This window comes from Macrobrachium rosenbergii, chromosome 53 (assembly GCF_040412425.1).
Source record: "Macrobrachium rosenbergii isolate ZJJX-2024 chromosome 53, ASM4041242v1, whole genome shotgun sequence".
NCBI lineage: Eukaryota > Metazoa > Arthropoda > Malacostraca > Decapoda > Palaemonidae > Macrobrachium > Macrobrachium rosenbergii.
The window spans coordinates 13364284-13381723 of record NC_089793.1 but is presented as its reverse complement, the minus strand read 5'-3'; the positions used below and the strand labels follow the sequence as shown (position 1 = coordinate 13381723).

Below are 17440 nucleotides of genomic sequence, written 5' to 3'. Positions count from 1 at the left end.
TTAATGTACACATTAATATTGATACTGAATTTCCTTTCCTGAATTTTTGTAAAATTTATGCAAGCAACATATGTGACAATTTCAATTAAAAGCTTCTGTGCACAAAAAGCATTTTAAGATAAAGACAACTTCCAATAATAGAAAAATTCACTAATACAGTGGTACTTCCTTTAAATACTGTACTACACTTTACATTCCGGTGATTTTACAATTCATTACTGACATGTCAAAAATTTTCATATACAAAAATTTGATGTACTCTAAGAAAATGCACTTAAAGATTCTTAATTACTATCCCTTACCATCACGACTTCTATTCCACCCTGCAACAACACAGTTGCCATCAGTTGGAGGTGGGGCATCTGGAATGCAGATTGGCTGGGTTTTTTCATCTAATTTCAGAGGTTTTACTAAAAGTAGCAATACAGCATCACCACTCCAAATTCCTCCCCTTCTGACCTTTCCAGGGTAAGAAATCATCTTGTCTACAAAGTGATTATGACCTTGACCAGCAGCTCCAGTTTGTACAACCCAAGTACCAGGGTTAAGCCCATCTTTCCTGGAAAAACATAAGAAGTATATTTTAACAAACAGGTTCATTTTGAAGGTGCATAAGAAAAAGAGAAAAAACCATGCCTACCATATAACCATGTAAGGCTGACTTGTAAGAAGACTTGTTGGAAATTAAGTAAATACAGTGGTCACTCTAATCAAGTCAGGAGGGGATAACAAAAAAGACAAACAGAAAAGGTAAGATACAAACATGTGGAGCTGAAATGTTACTACAAAATCTTTAGTGCTACAACAAGTTGTCAGGGATGGAATGGCAATCAAATCCAACAAAACCATCCTAATGTTATGGAAAGTTGCTAAGAAATCAAACAAGATATCAAATTTGCTGAAAACCTAAAGCTTATACACATTTGAAAATTGGGCTACACAAAACCAATTAGCTTCAACTTAAAAGAACCCATTTAAATCCTTATTCAGTGGAACAGAGGATTATTATCATCATCATGAAGCAAAAAGTTACAAATTGGCTGCACACTGTAAACTACATCCATCCCCCTTCCCTGGGAGAGAGGACGCTAAGTTTTGAGAAATTAGTATGATCTTGTTCTAAAGGTAAAACAGCTGGAGAAGAGATTGTACTGAAGTCCTTGATGGCCTTAATAGCAGAGGTTTTGTGGAAGATACAGTGGCATCCTTGTCAGAAAAAATCCATTCTGCTAAAATAAGCAGTAGCATAATAAAATGTGAAAGTAACATTTAAAAATGAATAAAACATACACAACTAATTAGGAAAATTTGTTCCAGAACTTACTTGGTATAGAGACATGAATAGGCTGCAAGAACCCAGAAGGGGGTGAGAATGGAAGCTGTACATGTGCTGTTAGAATTTATATCTCTTAATAATACCAAAGAAGGCCATACATGTTCAGCCGGTGTTGTACCTTCCATGGCCTCAACATCTGTGAAATCTTGCCATGAACCACAAGCTGAAAAAATCAACTGATTATTGCTGGAGAAAATGAAAAATGATCAAAATAATGAGAAGTACTGTTTAGGAATTCCAAGTCTGGTGTATAAATATATGAACATTTTACATTTTGATAGTTATTTTTTCTGTGAATCCTACTTGTGGCTCTTTGAAAAAATCCGAAGATCTGTCACAGCACAGATTTTACATCATCAGAGCACTGCTTACAAATGAAAATATAAATATTTTCACCATTTACACTGTAATGTTTGTGATTACTCTAAGTAAAATGAAATGCACCCAATATATGACACTGTATCACTAAAAAATACATATCTATTCTAAAATTAGTTACGCAACACAAAATGGGTTTCTCATTAAATTCTATCTTTTGTAACTACCTACAGCGTTGAATTTTACCCCAAAAAGCTAGACTAAAATTAAATTCGAATCAACCATACCCCAGATTATATTACTCAAGAGCAAAATTGTTGACACTTACCTGCTGGAGGATCACATGTCAACTGAACTAGTTTATCACTCTCACATTCACCCTTCAGGGTAAATTGCAGGGGAGTGTTAGATGATGGTTTCTGAGTAGATAATAGCTTGACCCTATGCCTTGGAACATCTGACACACGAGTAACTTGCATGCTGTAGGTTGTTACAGATCCTAAGTGCTGGCATGCTAAATCACTCCATTCATAAGTCCATCCCTCTCCACATACGCCCGACCATCGATTTTCACCACTCCTGAAAAGAAAAGAAAATAAAATATTACACCGGTAATTCATTTGCATTTCAGGTCCCCATAAAATCAAATTACACATTGACTTAAAAGAGTTTGAAGTGGAAACGGTAATTAAGGAAAAAAAGTGAATGAAGTCAGAAGATCTCTTAATACACATAAGCTATAATAAAGCCAAAGCAAGAGGTGTAAGTTTTGGTTTGACTTATTATCATTATTATTGGGTAGTTTAACCAGGCCACTTAGTCAAAACACTTGATTCTGCTAGGGCTGAATCATAGGTTTTAAAGTACTGCACAGTATAAGCAAAGCTAGGAAGGTTTATTATAAATACAAAACATTTTTGATTCACCAGAGATGCTAGGTTTTCAAATATAGCAGTTACTGCCTATGGAACTACGCTAGAAAAGGGTACTTGGTTGCCTATTCCACTGGTCATTACACTTTAAAAGAGAATATATAAACATGATGACAAATACTGAGGGTTATAATAAATGAGTTAGCTATGCCTTAACCACATGCATTATACTTATTTTATATCACGACAGTCTGGTAATATTCCAGAAATCTTGAATAAATTATGTACAGAGTTACATTTCATTTCTAACTGTTAGTTTCGTTTTAAACAATATACTGTTAACTGTCATAACCCAGATATACAATACAGTACCTGACTTCCAGCTGATTTGTGTCATTCTCTATTCTGATACATTTCCACTCATCAGAACCATCTGGGCAATTGCGTAATCCATCACAGAGTTGGAACTTTGGTACACATCCACCCATAGCACATGAAGTAAGATCTAACAAACAATCTGTTGAAATTAAAAAAATTTGCTGTTAAGTTAATTCTGGATCAATGCAGAAAATACCTAAATGAAACACCCTAAACTGAATTTCTGTACATTCCTGGATTTTGGAGCTGTGGATTTTATCCATTTTCCATCTTACAGCTTGATAAAATAAATGTTCCAGACCATAATTACTGTACTAAAAAAATGCATACAAAGACATCAGTTAAGAAGGATAAATGTGTGTACCCTTCCCCCTACCATCTTCTTCATTCATTCTGATTATGTCTAGTTGTCAACTACCATGACTTCAGCAATCTCCTTATATAATTCAAGGTAAGGTTTTAGCATATTTATAACTGTCTTCACTGTGATAGCAAATGTCATAAAAAAAGACAAAATGTAAATAAAAAACATTTTATCGCTAGAATATATCACTTCAGTACAAAAAGATGACCAAAAACAAAAATGCACATATATATAAACCCAAAATTACATTTAGTGAGAACACCCTTATAAGTACTGTACATGTAATATCAAAGTGACTTAATCATTACCACTTCTCTGATCTAATACAACCTGCGTATATTCCTAAACTTTACAACTATTATTTCTTAACTCATGTAGTTCTGAATGAATTAAAATCTTGTATATTTAAATCTGCAACTGACTATTATAAATTTGCATATGCTACAAGAACACTTCACTAAAGGCTCTTTGATTCTGGACAATGAACATATGTTGGGATACTTTCTGATATTACAGGAGAATTCCCTTTTTGAAATTAAGGAAGAATTCTACTTACCACAGTCACTTTCATCCTCTCCTCCATAACAGTCCTGGATACCATCACATTTTCTAGCTCTTGGAATACACCAGCCCTCATTACACTGGAATTCTTCTGTTTTACAAGAAGTAGAGCAGTTGACCTCATCAGAGTGATCAAAGCAGTCTGGCTGGCCATCACAGGTAAGGCTCAAGGGAATACAAGGGGAAGGCTCTGGACCTGTGCACTTGAATTCACATTCACGGCATTCCCAAGATTCTGTTGATAGAGTTCAATAGGAACTTAAACAGAATTACAATAGAATCTATAATTTTATTAATTATCCAATTAGCCAAGCATGTGACTACAACAAACATAAACAACAAAACATTTTAGGCGCTGAAGTAATTCTGATAACTCTGCAATATTCTTTTTTTCTCTATATATTTAATGCAAGGAAAAATCTAATAAGGTCTTGGCAATTTTTTTCAGAGCTTTTCAGATTTACTCTTAAAATGGAGAAATGGAAATTCCAGATCCAGGTATACTAGAAATTAATTTGAGTTACATTGAAAAAAATTGTAAGTAATCTCTTTAGTGGCTTTGGCTATTCTGGACCACAATGACAGATAGCTCGAGAAGTTTTGTTTCCCTACTGTGGTTCTACTTTGTTGTTACTCTTTAAGTAGCTTACATATATGTACACAGTACAGTATACAGTACTGTGACCTTACAAAATAGGGGAAAAGGTAGGACCTTATGGTTTTACATCCACACAGTACTACAATGAGAATGTAACAATTATATTCTTATTGCTAATAACAAAATAAAGAGACAAAAATTCTAATACTAATATTTAAAAGAGATAAATAATTGAATGCCATACTTTTCCTCAAATGAAGCTATCATATATCATAAATCAAAATATGAAAATGAACTCAATTTTCAAAAATTCTTTAATGTATATTTTATATATAAAGAACTACTTTACTGATCTTAAAATTAGTTAACAAACAAAATACATCTGCAATATCTTACCACAATTCATTTCATCCTCTCCATCACGACAATTAGCTATTCCATCACAGACATACTGCCTCTCAATGCACTCATTGTCTCTACACTGTTAAAAAAGTAATTTTCTTAAGTTATAATTCTGAATGAAAAAAAACTACATATACAGAACAGTTTCTAAGGTCTTCAAACTTCATGAAATCTAGAAAAGAACCTCAGGTGATGATTATTATCATGACAATACTTAACAGAACTAAAGGATTCAGCATTCTTTTACCTTGAAATTATCAAAACAATTATTTTCAACACAGTTTAATTCATCAGATCCATCAGAACAATCTGGGATGGAGTTGCATCGAGCAGTGTAAGGGATCCTGGAACCCACTGGACTAGTGCCATTCACACATTCAAACATTTCTGAAAAAAAAAAAAAAAAATAGCTGTCAATTACGCAATAGCTTATTAATGCAATTTACACTGGCTTTTCAATGAAAATACTCATTCGTAAGTACTAAACTTCTTAGAAGTGAGAATCCAGCAAACAGGAAATACATGTATGAAAACATTTGAATATTAAAAATTACTCATAGCAGCATGAGTCTTGAAATGGAGAAACAAATCCACAGTTATTGATGGGTAAGTGTATTTACAAATAAATCTCTACAGAGAGCTTTTGGGAATCTGTTCAATTCCCAAAATCTTTCTGCAGAGATTTATTTGTAAATGTACATACCCATAAATAACTCTGGATTTGTTTCTCCACATCTTAACATATTATGACAATCAGATATACTGTACATATTAACATGGAGACAATGGACAGCAGGTACCAAAGAACATATATTAATAGTATTACAGATAATTTCAACTAACCTTCAGTACAATTAACTTTTAGTTGTGGAGACATGGCTGACTGAGTGGTCGCCAAAATTTCCTTATCAGAGTGACTGACGTGTTCATCTTCAGTTTGAGTACCAACAGAAGTTTCATTTTTAAGTCCTGGGGATGCTGGTGCTATGACAGAAGTAGTTGCTTTTGTAGTTATTTCATGGGAAGTAGAATTACCTAAATCTGAGGTAATTCCAATCATTCCTAGATCAGAACTAGTATCAAGAATGGTATCTATGCTTATTGGCAAACCAGAATTATTATCAATACCTCTGCTTTCATCAGAATTGTGGCTTATTGTTTGTGAATCACCTGAGGTATTTTCTTGTGTAGCTCCCTCAGAAATATTGGAATTAACTTCTTGTTCTCCATTTATCATTTCCTGAGTTGTACTTTTCATGGTTGTTCCAACAAAAGGTGGAGATTTATCCTCTACCTTTGTTACTTCTTGTTTTTCTTCCTCAATTTGTTCAGTAGGCACTTTGGTAACATTCACTTCTGGATCTCCTGATGTAGCAATTACAGTAGGCTGTTGAGTAGTAGTTGTTATAGGTGTGTCAACAGGAGACTGGCTGGAAACATTGGTCTGTACTGAGGGGATGCTTTCATTAAGAGCAGTATGTTCTTGTTGCGTATGGTTGAAAGCATTTCCCATTCCACCTTCATCATGAAGTGTATTAATGTCAGTTACTATGGTGGAACTGTTATCACTAGTCTGATGGGACTCATTAAACATACTCAGGTTTTCTTCAGGTACATCCAATGTTTGCAAACGTGCATCACCTGGGGAACCTCCTGGTCTAAGATCAGAAAGATCTTGTGGGGGCAACACCTTTGATGAATTTGTGAATATTTCTTGTGTCTCCCCACGGGTGCCCGGTGAAACAAAGACTTCGTCAAATTTACCACTCAAATTTAGAAGTGGATGTTCAGCAACTATTGTTCCATTTATTGTAAATGGAGGCACATGAACAGTGTCATTAGTCAATGTTTCATTTGTTACATGACCATCACCACTGGTGACATTAAATTCTGTACCTGTTGTATTCATGAGCTCATTCGTTGCATTTAGCTGAACTGTGTCTGTTGTATTGTTTATGATATCTATACCAGTACCATTAACTATATTTGTACCATTGGATGTAATCTGCTCTGAACCAGTCAGTGTTCCATTAACCATACCACCTTCAGTTATGAGAGTGGTGTTACCTGCTCCTTCTTGAGAATGAACAGTATCCCCACTTCCTGGTTGTGTGGTATCTGTAGCACTAGTTGCAGTAGCATTTTCCATTTTTTTAGAATCATCAGGTTTAGCAGAGTCGGCTTCCTTTTCTTGGTCATCTTTGACTTCTGTTTTGATTTGTATAAGCACAGCATCAGATCGCAAGACGTCACTGAGAGCATTCTTGAAGTCTACCTTCTTCTTATTACTATCTTCCTCTGTTTTAAGAAATATTAAATTAGTTAATGGTTTATTTTGGAAAATAAAAAACTTACAAAACTGCAAGGTAAATCCTATGTGTTATTCTACTAAAAAATAGTTAGCACAAACAGATTAAGGAACAAACATTTTACAAACAAAGCTTTCTGGTCATGACTTGAAATCTTTTACATGAGGTTCTGTGTAGAAAAAGTTTGGAATACTGTGAAATTCACATCCACAAAATCTTAAGCTAATGCACATGCAATAAAATAATTATCTGATAAAGACTGTCAACCTAAATATAGTATTTCACATCTTCAAATTTTCTTGTTTCACTGATTACAATCCATTAACAAGAACTTTAACTTCTGCCTGGAAATGATATATGATCTGATGAAATTACTCATGACAAATTAAAAGGATTTAATTGCTGCAAGAGAGTAGCTATAATGAAAGATAATTATCCTCTTAATGGCTTGTGTACTAGAGGTTATTCAGTTTCATTATATTTCTTTGCTTTCTTACACAAAATCAACACTTCATTAGATGTGATCAGTACTTGGATGGCTAACCATCAATGAATGCCAGATACCACTGGAATGAATAAAAAAGAAAATGTTTCATGCCCAGTTCATATGGTGGGTGCAACAAGAATGACCATATGAGTCTGGGTAGTAAGTGGGGCTCAACAGGGAATTAAGGAAGTGTCTCAGTTGCCATTTACAAACTCCAAGAAAATAATTTACAGCAACTTCTAACAGCCTCATATAATGACCTTTTAGGCCACACCTCCAATGTAAATTTCAATAACTGTTCCTGTTGCCAAAGAGAATGCCTACCGGTAGCATTTTCAACACAGGAGGTGCACAAACCTTGAGATGGTCTGCCTGCCATATAAACAAGACCTGAAACATTTCCTAATAATCCATTCCATGTTTTCTGAAGAAAGAGGAGCTCCCACAAAGATTAACAAGTTGTATTTTTTAACTATCCAGTATTGGTTTATTCTGCATTGGTTCAGTACTAGTACTGTATTAGCAAAAGATCAAGAATACTGGTAATATTAGCAAAAGATCAAGAATATTTTTTAATAACGTTAAAACTTAATTACGACTACAATCATAAAAAGATATGCATATAGTTTTCCCAATCTGATCTGGAAAAGTTTTCTACACCATAAAAAGGCACAAATGACAGCAAACATCATAAGCACGGTATGTGACATTAAACATCTTTCATTATGCACTGTAGCAACAAGGATATGTGTCTAATTATGTTTACAGTATATAAAAGAAATACAAAGCTTTTAAAAGTAGAGGGAATGGGCAACCCTATGTCCTTAATGAGCTAACACTTGAGAAACCCACCAAAAACAGAAGAAAGGGAGAGAAAAATGTGGGTTATTTAACCCTAAAGGAAGCGATTGGCCTGATTCTATAAGACTGTAAAGGGTATAAGAGTCTGTGAAGACAAAAGCAGGAAAATAATTCCAAAGCTTGGTATAGGTAAACAGACCAAGTCACCAAACTATGCAATTTGAGGATTACCAGTTTTCACAGAAAGTGTTGGAAGTGACAACGTGAGAAGTATCATGAGGCCAACTGAGATGCAGAGCAACACTCTCATTGAGAATGAAGACAGAGGAAAGATACAAGCAGTGTCATTAAGAGATCAGGCAAATTACCTTTGATTCACTCCTACTAAGAAGAGATGCAAAAGATGAAGCACCCTAAATGTGCAAGCAATATTTCACCCTCAGATGAAGAAATGGCATCTTAATTTTATACCTAATATTTTAAATATACTAAATATTATGCTTGCGCTTGACAATGGCTTAAGAGATATAAAAAAAAAAAAGATTTTGGATTCTGTAAAATATGTCCCAGAAACATCTTACCTTACTGGTGATTGAAAGATTAGAGATTCATGATGTTTACAAAATTCAGTTACTCATACACAAAAAAATATACAGTGAAGTGTGAGAAAATCCTACACTCATGCAGCAGTAATCAAGAATGAATAGAATTAAAGCAGTTTCCATGAATATTATATATAAAAACTTACGCAGCAACTGTAAAACTTTTATATAGCTAATGCATCAACTACGGTCAGTAACAAGTGAGAGGATTCTTTTATTGTGATACTTTCTTCAAGCAATTATCTTAGAAAATTAGTAAAATGGGACCACAAGATCTTTATAAACACACAAATCACTCACCTAAAGGATTTGTACTTGAATAAAAACTGAGAATTGGGCAAGCTCAAGGTAAAAAAGTTAGTCAGTAAACCAGAGAAAGAGAATGAATGAAAAGTATAAGGCAGAAAGTCATGGAACTCGAGTTGAAGGGATGCTGCCAAGAACCTTCAGTACACTGATGGCATGCAACACAAGGTACAATGAACATTGTTTATAACTCCTATTGGGTCTTGCATCGACTAGCTCCCATAATGTAAATCATTAGTAATTTAGTAATTATTTCAAGCCTGTCACTTCAAATTGCCAGTATTTAAAGGCTTTTGTAAAGCATGTGCTTGGTAATGAATTAGAATATATATTTTACCAGTAAAAGTTGCTAAAAGAAAATGTGCTTTGTATCTTATGAATGTGCATAACATGCATTTCAAACTTACCAGTAATTAGGTACATGCATAAACATACCCCCAAGGCATCTGTAAATTGTGTGGTAAATGTATTGGCACTGAATATAGAAAGCACTTTTGAGTATGAATACTGCAGGTGTAGGTGTGTGTTAATGAGAAAAGGGAAGAGAGTTAAGAAGGAAAACTCTGGACAGCACAAAAATTTGGCTTTCGGCTACAGTCCTGATGGTGGTGCTCAGGGATTTAAGAGAAGTAGTAATACTAATTCTAAAACAAGGTAACACTGCCATAGTTTTGCTGACAGTTTTTATGTATGTTTGTAATATATTTATGTTTATGAGTTTTTCATTACTGTGCTGTAAAATTTCAAACATAGCTTTCTCTTCTTTAATTGTTCCAGTGCTTCAGTTATTTCCTAAACAATATCTAATCCAACTGTGTAAGTACTGTAACTTTAATTCAAAATTTCAGGGCTGATTTTAGGTTATAATTTATGGTAAAATTTACAACAGATTTAGGAAAATTTAAGGGCTGATTTTAGGCTATAATTTATGGTAAAATTTACAACTGATTTGGAAAATTTTAGTCTTTTGGTTGAAAACATTTAAAATTTGACGTATCCTTAAAATAAACTCCTAAATTACTGCAATATTACACTATCCATTGCAATCTACTTTGTAGATCTCAAATATTTTATAAAATCATATTACTGTACTGTATAAGGATTACAGAACCTACAGAACATGATTAATTTAAAATAACTTGTATATTTTAAAAATTAAAGTGGTTTTTTATCATTTATCATCACAAAATAAACTACAATAATTAAAAATTACTAGCACTGCTACAAAGAATTATTACTGACTTGATTTCATCGAGTAAAGTACTGTACAGTATTTCTTGTTAACCTCCTGTGAGATAAGTCTCGTTGAAAAAATGTGAGTTTTCAACAAACATTGTTTTAGATTTGAAACCTGTTTCAGGAACTATATTTTTATCAGGTGGAATTTCAGTTCTATTTGAAAATGCTCCCTCTTCAATTAAAATTGTTTTAGAAATAAATCCTATTTCTGGAACAAGGTCATGGTCTATGGGAGTTTCTTCTGTATTCACGTCTCCCCCATTGTTGGGAGCACTTCCCGATGGTGAAATCGTTACATTCACAAAATCAGTCACACTGGGGTAGATAGATTCTGTTACTGATTCTAATGTGATATTCTTCAAATCTGAAGACACTGTCTGTAGAGTAGAATCTAGTTCTCTTGTAGTCTCCACAGAAACTTCTTTCTCAGTAGTAACAATTATATCTTTAGACAAATTTCTTCCATATGTTACAAATTCAATTGTAGAAGATAAATCTCCATCTGAATTTGAGCCAAACACTGTAGTAAAGTCCATTGTTGTACTGAAATCATCTGTATTTTTATCATCATCCAAGTTAGAATTAGTCTGAGTTTCCATATGATTACTAGGTGCTGTGGTAAAATATGTCTGACCATCAAAACTTGGCTCAGTAACAAAATCTGTTTGAAGGGTATGATTTTGTATATCATCAATAGTAAAATATGTTTCCGATGTTAAATTTGTCTCATTAACATAACTCAATCTATATGAGAAGTCTTCCACTGTAGTTATGTGCACCTCTGGAGGGGTGTTTGTTTCTGATGCATTATTAATTTCTAAAGAAGACCCTATCGTAACAGTGACACCTGTTTCAGGAATTATATCAGTTTCTGTTAGTGAATCTGCAGTAGTGGTGGAACCAAATTCAGTTTCATTAGTAGTTACATTTACTCTATATATGTGTCCTGCTTCTGAAGTAAATTCTGTTTCACCATTAAAACTAGATTCAGTCCTAAACTCTTTTTCAGAAGGTACAGTAAAACCTGCTTCAGTATCCAAGCCATTTTGAGTTGTTGCATTTATTTCAAAAGTAAAACTTGTTTCTGATATGAAATCTGTTCTGCCAATTGCACTTTTCCCTGTGGTGAATCCTGTTTCAGTTTGAAAATCTATATCAGTAAAAACATTAATATCTGATGTTATGTCTATTTTTGAAGTACTGGAATTTACTTCAGGCTCAAGCTCTGAAACATCTGCTTCAGAGGTTAAATCTGTCCAACCTGAAATACCTGTTTCAGTAGTGACATCCCTTTCTGAAGTTAATAAATCAAATGTGTGTGGTGTTGCAGTTACATCTAGGTCAATGTCAGAAGTATCTGTTTCAAGGATATAATCAGTTGAACTTGAAACAGTAGTTTCTGTAGTAATATCACTTTCTGAAGTTAAATCTAATATTGTTGTTGCAGTTACATCTAAACCAACTGTAGAGTCTGGTTTGGCTGTGTCTGTCCTACCTGATACATCTGTTTCAGAAGTATAATTTGTAAAACTGGATCCATCTGTTTCAATTGTAACATCAGCTTCTGTGGTTAAATCTTGCCCAAATGTTGTTGCAGTTATTTCTAAATCAGTGGAAGAATTTAATTTGGTGACAAGATCCGTCCAAGTGGAAGTTCCTATTTCTGTAATAGCACTAGTTCCTGATGTTATAAATGGATTATGTGTAGAACTTTCGTCTATGCCAGTGGTAGAATAGGTTTCCGAGGTAAAACCAGTTTCAGTGTTCAAGCCCATCTCAGTAGTAAGATCTGTTTCTGTTGACATATCTGTTGTACTGTAGGTAAAAGTCCCTGCAGTAGACTCTGTATCAACTGTTGTTAAGGAGTCATCTGTTACATCAGTAGAATTTATGCCTGACATAGGGTCTGTATTGGTGGTGAAGCCCTGACTGGTTGTGAAATCAGTTGCAACTGGAAGGTTAGTTTCAGTAAAGAAAGTGCTGAAATCTGAAGTTTCTTCAGTTTGTGTAGGAAAAGTATAGAGATAAGGTCGTGATGAGGAGGTAGAGGTATTTAAACTGAAGGTACTAGAAGGAGAATGGCTTGTTATTGTTTGTGTTGTACTTGATGCCTCAGTCTGTTGATAAGTTGACATTGTTGAGGTCAGATCTGTGGAATTTTGAAATGTACATATAAATTAAAGATAATGTTATCTTTATTGTATATAAGAGATAATTCCGATTCAATATACAATATTACTGTTTAGTGTTAACACTCTAACATGCAGACACAGATTCCAACAAATCTGACTTAAACACCAAAGAAAATTTCATGCTTACTTACAAGCAGTGATCACAAGATTATCAGTGCAATAAAAGATTACAGCTCAGCACATTTTAAAGATAAATATGAGAAAGTGGACATTCACTACAATTATTTGAAGCATCATTCATATTTGCAACACATAAAAACTTCACTGAAGTAGAAAAAAAAAAGGATATTTCCATTCAATAAGAACAATCTTCCAAGTTAAGAAATGTTAAAATTCATACTTCGTTAATTTATACCACCAACTAGTACTAATTTCCTAAGATCTTTGCTGTATCAAATATTTTACTATTCTAACTAAATGCTTTAAGTCTATAGCTGACAGACTGGTAGATATACCAGAGTTCAATAGGTTTAAACATTACTGATTTTATATTACATACCTTTCTTGCAAATCTTGATGCATCAAAAAATTTAATTCCACTTCCAATTTAGGTTTTTGGGAACCAGAGAGATGTTAAAGATAGCATGCATATTAGTTAAATTGAATTCCATATAAAAACTAAGGACAAATACCCCACTTAGGATGAACCCAGGCCTTCAAATAAGACACATGCATTGGGTTACAGTTTAAGATCCAAATGCTGTACAGATGTTCAAGGAGATAAATTATTTAAACAGAAAGAAATGGAAGGTCTGATATCAGTAGGAATCAATTAGCTAGGGGATCAAACGACAATGCTGTCATCCTCTTACCAAATTATGAGAAAACTTTTAAAGGCCTCACATAAATATCAAGGCAGAGTAAACCAAAAGAATCAATTAATAAATGCTGCTATACTGTATAAAATTTTTCTGCCCAATGAACTATCTAAATGCAAAATTTTTCTCTATCAATATTTTTTCAACTATGCTGGCATGAAAATATCTTTCTGTATTCAGTATCTCATTCCTATTGTATGGTAAGAAACTATGCACAGATTGATTTTCTGTCTCACGATCACAAAAAGCCCAAAGCTTATAGAGAAATGAAAACACTGAAAAGATAAACATGGCTGAGCATCCTGATAATGAAGCTCAAATTTAATATTGCACTTTACTGGACTCTATGTGAGAATTAAATGTCACAGGGATGTTACTTGATGTGGTTTGCTTTTAATTCCACATCAACCAACCTCTAACTGGATTGTTATCGGTTTTCATGAGATAGCATTGTACAGTATTTGGGAATGAGCAAAAGAATAGTATTTGCACACCACACTGCTGATAATAAATTCTTAATGCTAACAGAACCATTCTGTCTGTTGTCAAACAATTATCTAGCCTCTGTTCACTGTGAAAGTACATACAAAGAATACAATTACTGTATCCACGCTCAGGAATCTAAGTTATAATTATCATAGCAGGCTAAAAAAAATGCCTATAAAGATGAAAACATGCAACTGAATATATGCCTATAGAGTTGAAAACATGCAACTGAATATGAACAGATTTACTTACCCTGACTGTAACAATTGGTTTTGTCTTGTTTTAGAAGCAAATGGTCAGGACATGAACATTCAAATCTCAAACTGCTTTCTCGGAAGACACAGGAGTGCGAGCATATTGTCTCATTATTTCTACATTTATCTGCCAATGCTGTTACAAGAATAAATAATTTTGATTCATTAATAATTATGAATAGACTATTACCCACATAAAAAAGCACAAAGTACACAATAAGCTTTATATTCAAGAAATGCCAATTTCCAAAACCAAAATGTTTCACAAAGACTTAAAAGCAAGCTTACCAGAAACTTGCACAGAGTCAGGAAGAACATCATAACCTTCAAAATCAGGCTCATCTTTCTTTGAAAAGGTTCTTTCAAGCTTGTCCTGCACTACAGTTATATTCAGAGGTGGTGTCTTGTCCCCGAAGAGCTCTCCATAGAATTTCCAAGCTATTCTGAAGGTACATATGATGCTTCCAGGTCTATAGGAAAAGATAGAGAGAACTGGTTGGTCTAAGGTTTCACATTACTTATACTCTTTTTGTCTTGAAGAGACTGGTATGATGAATATAATACTGTCTATATATGTAACAAAAAGTAGTACAATATTGATACTGGTAAGATAAACACAATCTTGCCTTTATATATATGAGAGAGTAAAATTTTTAAATAATATCCAGTAATATTGTGTGAAAACTTACTCAAACTTTATGATTTTCAAGGAGAGTTCCGCTTTGCCGTTATGTGGAAGTAATACCTTCGATAACTAGAAGAAAAAAAATTTAATTACAATTTGTGGACTTAGTAAGAGGTAACAAATCAGCAATAAAACAATCACTATTTATGCAACTGAACATTTATTTCTCACGTATGAAAACAACGTTACAAAGTATTTAACTAAACTTACTCTTGACAACAGTATCTAACTAAATTTATTCTTTTATTCTTTACCTTATTTAAAATAGGGTATATCAGTATAATATCAATTATTTTTCAACTTACTTTATCCTCCAGATCTGAAGAAAGACTTTTGAATTCGGAAGAGTCGATATTACCTAACGAATCGTTATGCATTTTATTGATAATTTTGAATCGGACTTCTAAGGCATTTGGAACTGTAAAAAGAGCATAACAGACATTAACTCATCAAATATTTGGAATCTATTATTCATTTCATCACCTCTAGTCATCTGCTTCACATTACAAAGTACTATGTGCAATACTGTACATGTTACATTAAATCAAGTATGACGATGATGATTTTTTACAAGAGATTTCCAACTTGGCTACTTCTAAAATAAAGAATTTTCAGTATAAAAAATTACGTTCTCTATCTAAGTCTAATACTGACATGGAACTTAAGCAGTTCTCTTTTATTACTAATGCTCATTTAAAGTGGTTACATATTGGTACTAGTAAAAGTATTTAGTTTGCAATATATATATATATTATATTTATATATATATATATATATATATATATATATATATATATATATATATATATATATATATATATATATATATAAAATCATGGGTTTTATCCTCAGGCACTATTACAGCATATGCTGATCATCAGTTTATGTACTTAGCTACCCAGATGGCTGAGTCTGTATATGCTGTAGTGTCTGTTATGCTAAAATAATTACCAGTGTAGCCAATAAATGTAATACTCATCTAACAATCTTGAAATACATAGCAGTACAGTATACACATACTGATCCTTGACCATTTCAAATACAGTAGTCAGAAAATGTAAAAATAAGAAACATTGCCTATAACACTACATTTTATTATTTATTGAGAATATTTTGATCTTCATACAAATTTTGCCATGAACGAAAAAATATTTATACATTATATATAAAACATTTTAAATTTACAAACACCACATACAGCATTAACGTAAAAATTTTGTTGCCATTTTGTGCTAATGGCAAAAAATAATTATTTCCATCATTCACTCCATCTTTTCAGTCAATAAATCCTGTCAAGAAATTCAGAGATGCTCATCAGCACAACCTCACATGGAGCCAATGGCCAGACGTGGCATAATTACTGAAGTATTGGAGTTTATTTCTGGAGAAAAATACAATTAAAAACTCATGTGAATCTACTTACCATAATAAATATTTTTAAAGCTATCTGCTTTCCCTTGTGACCCAGATCCATCGGAACCATCTCCCCCATTATTGCTGATGCCAGTTTTACCAAAATTTGTTATCACTCCGAGCCTGCCCGCTGCAGAGGGAATTATTTATAATCATTAAAGATTGAAAATATTGATTAAGCTTGTAATATTCATGCATATCTAGTTTTACCCATTCAATGACATTTATTTCAGCATAGGCTATGAAAATTAATTATTAAAGATTGTTAACATGAGTTTCCAGTGTCATAAGACTCATATAAGCAGTAAAATGTATTTTACACTTACATCCATATAGACCAGCAGTGATAACCGAAGCCGTAAGAACCAACATAGCCGCACAAAATAGAAGGCACTTTCTCCCACCTTTATCTCCACTATTATTGGTCACTTCCAAGTTCTTCCCTCTGGAAATAAAGTTATTGAATTTAGGGGAAATTTTCTGCGTATGTACATTCTAAATAATTTTGTTATTGTATGGACTGCATACTAAATAGTAAACTATACTGTAATATTGATGGTTGGAGTAATTGTACATGTTTAGGGGCAAAACAAATGTTCAGGCTAAAAATTAAAGATAACACTATATCTACTGTATGAATTACAATTTACTCAGCATTACGCAACACTTTGTACCAAGTAACTCATGCAATTTCTACTGGTGTGTTTGATTCACAAATACTGTATTTTACAACTCTTCTAAAATCTATTACAGTAAATTAAATCAAAATATGCAAATCATGAAAAATTCCACTCTCATAAAGCTACTTCACAAACAATTAACCACTGTAATTTTTAAGGGAAAAGAGTTAACAACTTTGCTACTGCAATATCATCTTATGCAGCACTATTTTTAACACATAAATCAAACACAAAAATCAACTAATTCAACATGCAGCTGCAAATAAAGGCACCAACATGTGACCTCCATCAGCAAAGGACTTCCAATTTCTACTGGAAGCCACATAAATTATAATCCGC

The 17440-nt window shown here is 33.2% G+C and overlaps 1 protein-coding gene across 12 annotated transcripts in view; it reads right to left on the bottom strand.

Moving 5' to 3' along the window:
- LOC136834302 (uncharacterized) overlaps positions 1-17440 on the bottom strand; it is a 226449-nt gene that overhangs the window by 4907 nt on the left and 204102 nt on the right. For all 12 annotated transcript variants that reach the window (XM_067096708.1, XM_067096712.1, XM_067096711.1 and 9 more), the window contains 14 exons: positions 16748-16866; positions 16432-16551; positions 15314-15426; positions 15013-15077; positions 14612-14793; positions 14322-14459; positions 5673-7127; positions 5077-5216; positions 4824-4908; positions 3825-4064; positions 2899-3043; positions 1983-2233; positions 1325-1499; positions 303-559 (listed from right to left, as the gene is read on the bottom strand). In XM_067096708.1, the coding sequence (XP_066952809.1) occupies positions 303-559; positions 1325-1499; positions 1983-2233; positions 2899-3043; positions 3825-4064; positions 4824-4908; positions 5077-5216; positions 5673-7127; positions 14322-14459; positions 14612-14793; positions 15013-15077; positions 15314-15426; positions 16432-16551; positions 16748-16866 (3485 nt within the window). The remainder of the gene's footprint in view (positions 1-302; positions 560-1324; positions 1500-1982; positions 2234-2898; positions 3044-3824; positions 4065-4823; positions 4909-5076; positions 5217-5672; positions 7128-14321; positions 14460-14611; positions 14794-15012; positions 15078-15313; positions 15427-16431; positions 16552-16747; positions 16867-17440) is intronic.